A 10649-nucleotide genomic window follows, 5' to 3' on the forward strand; every position below is an offset into this window, starting at 1 on the left:
TGCTAGGCAGGGGAGAGGTGTGCTAGGCAGGGGAGAGGTGTGCTAGGCAGGGGAGAGGTGTGCTAGGCAGGGGAGAGGTGTGCTAGGCAGGGGAGAGGTGTGCTAGGCAGGGGAGAGGTGTGCTAGGCAGGGGAGAGGTGTGCTAGGCAGGGGAGAGGGGTGCTAGGCAGGGGAGAGGGGTGCTAGGCAGGGGAGAGGGGTGCTAGGCAGGGGAGAGGGGTGCTGAGCTCAGCGGCGGTAATCGCCCGGTTCACAATAGGAGTTTTACGATACCTTCGGTAATGAAGAAAGTTTGGTATTAAAACCTTACTGTAAACATTACCCTAAGAGAGAGAGAGAGAGAGAGAGAGAGAGAGAGAGAGAGAGAGAGAGAGAGAGATAACCAATTTCCCGTTGCTATCCGCAATAGTAAGGTCTTTGGGGAATAGACCAGATTACCTGATACGAAATCTCTCTCTCTCTCTCTCTCTCTCTCTCTCTCTCTCTCTCTCTCTCTCTCTCTCTCTCTCTCTCTCTCTCTCTCTCTCTCTCTCTCCCCTCTTCATATATATACATATATGTATATAGTAAAGTCTTATATATAATATTTCACTCAGTGGGTAAAACAGCGAGTGAATGACTGAGTGAATGACTGAGTGAATGACTGAGTGAATGACTGAGTGAATGACTGAGTGAATGACTGAGTGAATGACTGAGTGAATGACTAAGTGAATGACTGAGTGAATGACTAAGTGAATGACTGAGTGAATGACTGAGTGAATGACTGAGTGAATGACTGAGTGAATGACTGAGTGAATGACTGAGTGAATGACTAAGTGAATGACTGAGTGAATGACTGAGTGAATGACTAAGTGAATGACTGAGTGAATGACTGAGTGAATGACTAAGTGAATGACTGAGTGAATGACTGAGTGAATGACTGAGTGAATGACTGAGTGAATGACTGAGTGAATGACTAAGTGAATGACTGAGTGAATGACTGAGTGAATGACTGAGTGAATGACTGAGTGAATGACTGAGTGAATGACTGAGTGAATGACTAAGTGAATGACTGAGTGAATGACTGAGTGAATGACTGAGTGAATGACTGAGTGAATGACTGAGTGAATGACTGAGTGAATGACTGAGTGAATGACTGAGTGAATGACTGAGTGAATGACTGAGTGAATGACTAAGTGAATGACTGAGTGAATGACTGAGTGAATGACTGAGTGAATGACTGAGTGAATGACTGAGTGAATGACTGAGTGAATGTGAATGACTCAGTGAATGACTGAGTGAATGACTGAGTGAATGACTGAGTGAATGACTGAGTGAATGACTGAGTGAATGACTGAGTGAATGACTAAGTGAATGACTGAGTGAATGACTGAGTGAATGACTGAGTGAATGACTGAGTGAATGACTGAGTGAATGACTAAGTGAATGACTGAGTGAATGACTAAGTGAATGACTGAGTGAATGACTGAGTGAATGACTGAGTGAATGACTGAGTGAATGACTGAGTGAATGACTGAGTGAATGACTGAGTGAATGACTGAGTGAATGACTGAGTGAATGACTGAGTGAATGACTGAGTGAATGACTGAGTGAATGACTGAGTGAATGACTGAGTGAATGACTGAGTGAATGACTAAGTGAATGACTGAGTGAATGACTGAGTGAATGACTGAGTGAATGACTGAGTGAATGACTGAGTGAATGAAGGCTGTAATCAGATGTCAGCAGGTGGGAGCCTCGAGGGGCTGAAGGCTCGATCCTCCGTCCGCCAACAACGCCAAGTAACAGAAACAAAAATATTGGCAGAATTCTTACTTTATTTTTTACAAAAATATACAATAGGACACAATTACAATTTATATACACTATATACACTAAGACATACACATCGCTGAAGGGTATATATATATATATATATATATATATATATATATATATATATATATATATATATATATATATATATATATATATATATATATATATATATATATATATATATATATATATATATATATATATATATATATATTGAATTTACGGATCTATTTACATGTTGTAAATGCTGGCTAAATTACAAGTGTAAATGGTTATTTACAGAAGGTAAATGTTGTAAATGATAGTGTAAATTGCCTTGTGTTTTTTTTACAGTCGTGTGTTGCAGCTGGTTATTAAAAATTAAAAAAATAATTAATGTTTATGCCAAATTTACATAAAAATTTACTCAAAATTCTCATTTACGAAATTTACAAAAAAAATTGCATAGAATATATATATATGAAAAATTTACATAAAATCCTTTACAGAGAAATTTACATTAAAGGTTATTCAAATTTTTTTTATAACATTTACAAAAAAACCTTCACAAGCTTAAATTTTGGGAAAAAATGTATCATGAATGTTTCTTGATGCGAGGAACTGGAGAGGTCCGCTTCCCCCTTTTCCTTCCCCATACGTGTTTAGTTCTCCCTTGTGAATATAATGATGATGATGATGATAATAATAATAGTAATGGTAATAATAATAATATTAATAATAATAATTATAATTGTTATAATAATAATAATTATAATTGTTATAATAATAATCATCATCATAGTAAAAATAATATTGGTAATAATAATAATAATAATAATAATGAATATTATTATTAATATTATTATCATTATTATTATTATAACTGTCATAATAATAATAATAATAATAATAATAATAATAATAATAATAATAATAATAATAATAACCATAAAAATAAGAATATCATTAATATGCTATTATTATTATTATAATAATAATTAATATTATTATTATCTGAGAGAAAGAGAGAGAGAGAGAGAGAGAGAGAGAGAGAGAGAGAGAGAGAGAGAGAGAGAGAGAGAGAGAGAGAGAGAGAGAGAGAGAGAGAGAGAGAGATAGAGAAAGAGTGAATTATCTTTATTTCCCTTTCCATCTGGAAGTGAATTATCTTTAAAACAGTCTATCTTAAACCAGAGTTACTATTAAAACAGAAAGTGGTTTAACCTCTCAGGTGACGTAAGGTCGAAACTTACATGTATAGCCTCTGCTTCCTCGACCTCAAAGGCAAAAAGCAAAAATAATTTAGCTTTTTAGAGATCAAGCTATAAAAGTTAGCTGTAGACCATTCCATGGTAGAAATATTAGCTATTTACATGCTAATTTAGCTGGTTTACGGGGTTTCAAACCTGTCGACTACACGAGGGTCATTAAGGCTGCACGTTACCTGTACACAACCAGTCAAGAATGTTTTAGGCCTGGAGAAGTAGGCCTGTGTGAAATCTCTCTGAGTGATATACACCTCTCTCTCTCTCTCTCTCTCTCTCTCTCTCTCTCTCTCTTAGTATTATTTACCACAATATTTACGGTTTGTAATAGAGAGGAGACAGCATGAAAAGGACATGTGACATTGTAGTGATAGTCGACATTCGCCTCACTTACAGTGGATTTTGATCCTTGTTGTTAGTGTTACAAAGTCAACAAGTCGTTCATCTCTCTTTGTCATGTCACCCACAATGTCATGTTTATTAAATCCTCGTAAGTAACGAGACACTGAGATGTTCACTTGTTTTTTAATAGGTAACGAAGATGCTCACTTGTTTTTCTTATAAGTAACAGGATGTTCACTTGTTTTGATAAGTAACGCAGCACTTTGGTGCTCACTTTCATAAGTAACGCAACACGTCGGTGCTCACTTTTACAAGTAACGCAACACGTCGGTGATCACTTTTACAAGTAACGCAACACGTCGGTGATCACTTTTACAAGTAACGCAACACGTCGGTGATCACTTTTAGAAGTAACGCAACACGTCAGTGATCACTTTTACAAGTAACGCAACACGTCGGTGATCACTTTTAGAAGTAACGCAACACGTCGGTGCTCACTTTTAGAAGTAACGCAACACGTCGGTGCTCACTTTTGCAAGTAACGCAACACGTCGGTGCTCACTTTCTCAGTGACTGGCACAAGGCTGCTCAGTTGTGCTTCAGAGTGTTGAGGTCGCTTGCTTGAGTGTGCACATCCCGGCACACCTCGTGCACTCACACGTGCACCTCACAGCATCAATACTGGCACAGAGGGTGCACCAGCTGTGGGTGTTGATGCTCAGACAGCTGGTGAGTACATCAACGGAGGCCCAGGACATCAACATTACCAGAGTGTAGTGCTGAGAGTGTAGGGTGAAGAGTGAGTGATAATTTGGACGAGGGAAATACAAAAAAGTGAGAGAGAGATAGAGATAGACAAAGGGAGAGAGAGAGAGAGAGAGAGAGAGAGAGAGAGAGAGAGAGAGAGAGAGAGAGAGAGAGAGAGAGAGAGAGAGAGAGAGAGAGAGAGAGAGAGAGAGAGAGAGAGAGAGAGAGAGAGAGAGAGAGAGAGAGAGAGAGAGAGAGAGAGAGAGAGAGAGAGAGAGAGAGAGAGAGAGAGAGACAGACAGAGAGAGAGAGAGAGAGAGAGAGAGAGAGAGAGAGAGAGAGAGAGAGAGAGAGAGCACTCTCACTACCTCTATAAAAGAGAGAAAAGAAAGAGAAGTAGAATATTGTAGATTCGTGTGTTTCTACCCTCTACACCACTGTTGTTCTCGTGAACAATAGCTGCTGGCTGGTCACCTGTTGTGTGGAGAATACAAAGAATTAATATTTTAATATCTCAAAACGATACGATACACAAATCATATATTTAAAGTATTCTTGAGGGTGATGCACAGGTAACATGGAGCCTTAGTGACCCTGTATTACAACCCAGGTGATCAAATGCCTGTTATCCTGGGTGTAGAGGGAGCTCAATAAATATAGCAGAAACCTTTGCCTTATATTATCCTTCACCAAGTATAAACAGAAGTATGTACACTATATACACTATGTACAGCAATAGGTATTAGTGCACGCCATGGTAATCAAGGCAAAATTGAATCCAATAGAAAGCAGACCACCGTGCTTCAACCAGCTCTCTAATGGAAAGACAAGGATGACAACGTGAGTGGTAACCACGTCACCTTCACAATTGCCAGATCCACTTTCTCATTGGCTGAACCTAGACACTGATTTGACGATGGGGCCCCGATCGTCCGTCCCTTAGTGTCTGGTTCGCTGGTTGGGGAGGTAGCCTTTTAATGAGGGTGTGTACATGCGTCGAATAAAGGTTACGTACTCTTTGCATGCCACACCCTCGTTCAGCAGATAGACTTCAAACCCCCATTAAACCAGCCAGTGTGTTAAATCTAGATAAAAACTCTCTGTTCTGAGGACAGACACTCTATCTTTAACTTAGATCCGCTCCTGATCAAGATATAGCAACATTAAGGATGCGAGATAACTTAAGTTGGGTACTGTAAGTTTGCCTAAGTTCAATTATTTTCATTTAATAGATAATGTAAATTTTTGTGGAAATTTGGAAAGTTTTCATAGCTGGGAAAAGTTGAATCCCACTTGTGATGACTTTCCTCCTGGTTATGATGACTTATGGCAAGTTATACTCTTGGCTAACTTAAGTTATCGGTACTTCCTGGCTGTGATGACTTATACTAAGTCTTCCACTTAAACAAGATAACCTACGATATCTTTACTTCCTGATTATGCTAATTTGTGGTCAGTGTATCTCCTGGTACTGATAATTTGTGATACATTTACCTCCTATCTATGATAACTTGTGAGAAGTTAATTTCCTGACTATCATAACTTGTAATAAGTTAATATTCTAGCTATGATAACTTATGATGATGATAGTGATATCTTTTGTGGAAATAATGATATCTTTCATAATGATACATTACGGTACTTTTTTAATTTTTTATCTTTTCAAACCTGTAAACAATAAGCCACCACAAACAAGCCAAAGAATAAAAGCCACAAATGAGCAATAGTTACCAGCGATGACGTGAACATTAACACTCTTTGGTTTAGAGTTGGCCGGGGCGCAAGTGTAGCGCCCTGTATGACGCCGCTCCGCTGACTGAACCAGTAGCCGCGAGGTGGTTACCGAACCCGGCTCCGTGGACACCACCACACCACCTGGACGACGCTCGTAACTCATCAGCTGGTGCAATGGACAGATGGGAAATGTAAATTGAAGGTTTGATGAGAAGCTGGATGGGTTAAAGAAGGTATATAAAAGGCTAGAGACTCGGTTCCACTAGCTTCATTAAGTGTCTTGAAACGGCTAACGAACCCGGCTTCACTGAAGCTTCCACACCACCTGGATGACTCACAGCTCACTAGCTGGTAGAATGGACAGCTCAAAGGCTAAAAAACGCTAGATGGAGCTAGAGAAAGCATATGAAAGACTAGAACAATAATGACAAGCAGTTCTCTAACAATATTAGCACAAACATTCCCAGATGGAGAGCGTAAACCAGCGTGTGGAACTACTGACTCCCGCTGGTCTTGAGATGGCTGGGTGGGTGGGATTTTGGGAGTCGCCAGAATCAACAGCCAGGTTGACCAGACGATCAAAACTGACCTCAGGGTGTGATGCGAGGGTACAACAACCCTGGAAACCAATCACAGGCGTACGAGAGGTCTGTGTACAGCAGCAAGACTGTGCAGCAGTGCTTCACTGCTGGTCCAGCTCTCACTGCTGCTCCGTACTTCATGACGAACTTCTACTACTACTACTGCTACTACTTCTACTACTACTACTGCTACTACTTCTACTACGACTACTATTCCTATAAATAATAATAATAATAATAATAATAATAATAATAATAATAATAATAATAATAATAATAATAATAATAATAATAATAATAATAATAATAATAATAATAATAATAATAATAATAATAATAATGAACGTGTACATTACAGATGACACATGACTGACTATATAAACATCTGCATGATTCATCAACATGATACATCAACATCTGCATGATACACGTGAACGTCAGAATGACACATGAGCGTCCCTTTGAGAGAGGCGCATGACACATAACATGACACAATACTTGGTGCCACCTATAAATTGCCTCATGTATTATCGCACTCTTGTAATGACTTGCGTGACTCATTACTGCAGAGAGAGAGAGAGAGAGAGAGAGAGAGAGAGAGAGAGAGAGAGGGTTATGGAGGGGGATAGAAACTTACCCTCTCATCATGGTACCAGAATATAAAGGCCGGAGGCTCAGGGCTGAACTTGACGGTACATGTCAGGACGAGTCTGCTACCTGTGTTGATATACACGTCTGGGCCGCCTAGGATCACCGTTACCGGCTCTGTCAAGGAAAAATAGTCAGTCAACGTAGTGGAAGACGAGGAAGAAGACGAGGAAGAAGACGAGGAATACTCAAACTGAGTAATAATAAAGGAATGGAAGAGAGGAGTAAGGATAGAATAGGATGAAGGTGAACAAATCTTTAAGTCCTCCATCAATAACTTGAACAGTATCATGGTGTGTCATCCAGAAAACGATGATTCAACAGGATGATAATAAGAGACTGACCCAACAAGCATGATGAATGATGGTGGTGAATCATGTTATTTACCTCACGCAAGATTATCCTTCCTTCACTGTCTTGAATATGAAGTATGAAGACGAGAGTGAGAGAGAGTGTGAGCCTCGCTCACTCACCATGAAGACGAGAGTGAGAGAGAGTGTGAGCCTCGCTCACCATGAAGACGAGAGTGAGAGAGAGTGTGAGCCTCGCTCACCATGAAGACGAGAGTGAGAGAGAGTGTGAGTCTCACTCACCATGACAGACGAGAGAGAGTGTGAGCCTCACTCACCATGAAGACGAGGTAGAGAGAGTGTGAGCCCCTCACTCACCATGAAGACGAGAGTGAGAGAGAGTGAGCCTCACTCACCATGAAGACGAAAGTAGAGAGGAGTGTGAGCCCCTCACTCACCATGAAGACGAGAGTGAGAGAGAGTGTGAGCCCCTCACTCCACCATGAAGACGAGAGTGAGAGAGTGTGAGCCCCTCACTCACCATGAAGACGAGAGTGAGAGAGTGTGAGTCTCGCTCACTCACCATGAAGACGAGGGAGAGAGAGTGTGGAGCCCCACTCACTCACCATGAAGACGAGAGTGAGAGAGTGTAGCCTCACTCACCATGAAGACGAGAGTGAGAGAGTGGTGAGCCCCTCACTCACCATGAAGACGAGAGGAGAGAGAGTGTGAGCCCCTCACTCACCATGAAGACGAGGAGTGAGAGAGAGGTGAGCCCTCGCTCACTCACCATGAAGACGAGGAGAGAGAGAGTGTGAGCCTCGCTCACTCACCATGAAGACGAGAGTGAGAGAGAGGTGAGTCTCACTCACCATGCCAAGAACGAGAGTGAGAGAGAGGTGAGCCCCACTCACCATGAAGATGAGAGGTGAGAGAGAGTGTGAGCCTCGCCCTCACTCACCATGAAGACGAGAGAGAGAGTGTGAGCCTCGCTCACTCACCATGAAGACGAGAGTGAGAGAGTGTGAGCCCTCGCTCACTCACCATGAAGACGAGAGTAGAGAGAGTGTGAGCCCTCACTCACCATGAAGACGAAAGTAGAGAGAGTGTGAGCCTCACTCACCATGAAGACGAGTGAGGAGAGAGTGTGGAGCCCCACTCACTCACCATGAAGAAGAGAGTGAGAGAGAGTGAGCCTCACTCACTCACCATGAAGAAGAGAGTGAGAGAGAGTGTGAGCCTCACTCACTCACCATGAAGACGAGAGTGAGAGAGAGTGTGAGCCTCACTCACTCACCATGAAGAAGAGAGTGAAAGAGAGTGTGAGCCTCGCTCACTCACCATGAAGAAGAGAGTGAGAGAGAGTGTGAGCCTCACTCACTCACCATGAAGACGAGAGTGAGAGAGAGTGTGAGCCTCGCTCACTCACCATGAAGACGAGAGTGAGAGAGAGTGTGAGCCTCACTCACTCACCATGAAGACGAGAGTGAGAGAGAGTGTGAGCCTCACTCACTCACCATGAAGACGAGAGTGAGAGAGAGTGTGAGCCTCACTCACTCACCATAAAGACGAGAGTGAGAGGTGTGAGTCTCACTCACTCCACCATGAAGACGAGAGTGAGAGAGAGTGAGCCCTCACTCACTATGAAGACGAGATGAGAGAGAGGTGTGAGTCTCACTCACTATGAAGACGAGAGAGAGAGAGGTGTGAGCCTCACTCACTATGAAGACGAGAGAGAGAGTGTGAGCCTCGCTCACCATGAAGACGAGAGTGAGAGAGAGTGTGAGTCTCACTCACTATGAAGACGAGAGTGAGAGAGAGTGTGAGTCTCACTCACTATGAAGACGAGAGTGAGAGAGAGTGTGAGCCTCACTCACTATGAAGACGAGAGTGAGAGAGAGTGTGAGCCTCACTCACTATGAAGACGAGAGTGAGAGAGAGTGTGAGCCTCGCTCACCATGAAGACGAGAGTGAGAGAGAGTGTGAGCCTCACTCACTATGAAGACGAGAGTGAGAGAGAGTGTGAGCCTCGCTCACTCACCATGAAGAAGAGAGTGAGAGAGAGTGTGAGCCTCGCTCACCATGAAGACGAGAGTGAGAGAGAGTGTGAGCCTCACCCTCCACTGAAGACGAGAGTGAGAGAGGTGTGAGTGTCACTCACTCACCATGAAGACGAGAGTGAGAGAGGGTGAGCCTCACTCACCATGAAGACGAGAGGAGAGAGAGTGTGAGTCTCACTCACCATGAAGACGAGAGGTGAGAGAGAGTGAGCCTCACTCACCATGAAGACGAGTGAGAGAGAGTGAGCCTCACTCACCATGAAGACGAAAGTAGAGAGAGTGTAGCCTCACCTCACCATGAAGACGAGAGTGAGAGAGAGTGAGCCCCTCCACTCACCATGAAGACGAGAGTGAGAGAGTGTGAGCCTCCTCACCATGAAGACGAGAGAGAGAGATGTGAGCCTCACTCACCATGAAGACGAGTGAGAGAGAGAGTGAGCCTCACTCCATGAAGACGAGTAGAGAGAGTGTGAGCCTCGCTCACTCACCATGAAGACGAGAGAGAGAGGAGTGAGCCTCACTCTCCATGAAGACGAGAGTGAGAGAGTGAGTCTCACTCACCATGAAGACGAGAGTGAGAGAGTGTGAGTCTCACCTCACCATGAAGACGAGAGAGAGAGAGGAGCCTCACTCACCATGAAGACGAGTGAGAGAGAGTGTGAGCCCCTCACTCACTCACTATGAAGACGAGATGAGAGAGTGAGTCTCACTCACCATGAAGACGAGAGTGAGAGAGAGTGTGAGCCTCGCTCACTATGAAGACGAGAGTGAGAGAGTGCCAGCCTCCTCACTATGAAGACGAGAGTGAGAGAGTGAGCCTCACTCACCATGAAGACGAGTGAGAGAGAGTGTGAGCCCCACACACCTCACCATGAAGACGAGAGTGAGAGAGAGTGTGAGCCTCCACTCTCACCATGAAGACGAGATGAGAGAGTGTGTGAGCCCCTCACTCACCATGAAGACGAAAGTGAGAGAGAGTGTGAGCCTCACTCACCATGAAGACAAGAGAGAGAGAGAGGTGAGGCCCCACTCACCTCACCATGAAGACGAGAGAGAGAGAGTGTGAGCCTCACTCACCATGAAGACGAAAGAAAGAGAGAGAGGTGAGCCTCACTCACCATGAAGACGAGAGTGAGAGAGGTGTGACCTCACTCACTCACCATGAAGACGAGAGTGAGAGAGAGT

General features: G+C 43.2%; 1 protein-coding gene across 2 annotated transcripts in view; it reads right to left on the minus strand.

Annotated features, from left to right (window-relative positions):
* Positions 1-2820: 2820 nt before the first annotated feature.
* LOC128700438 (neuronal growth regulator 1) overlaps positions 2821-10649 on the minus strand; it is a 26242-nt gene continuing 18413 nt past the window's right edge. For both annotated transcript variants that reach the window (XM_070100131.1, XM_070100132.1), the window contains exons 6-8: positions 7104-7231; positions 5883-6051; positions 2821-4625 (exon numbers count right to left, since the gene is read on the minus strand). In XM_070100131.1, the coding sequence (XP_069956232.1) occupies positions 4522-4625; positions 5883-6051; positions 7104-7231 (401 nt within the window). In that variant the 3' untranslated portion in view covers positions 2821-4521. The remainder of the gene's footprint in view (positions 4626-5882; positions 6052-7103; positions 7232-10649) is intronic.

This window comes from Cherax quadricarinatus, chromosome 71, assembly GCF_038502225.1.
Source record: "Cherax quadricarinatus isolate ZL_2023a chromosome 71, ASM3850222v1, whole genome shotgun sequence".
Classification (NCBI taxonomy): Eukaryota; Metazoa; Arthropoda; class Malacostraca; order Decapoda; family Parastacidae; genus Cherax; species Cherax quadricarinatus.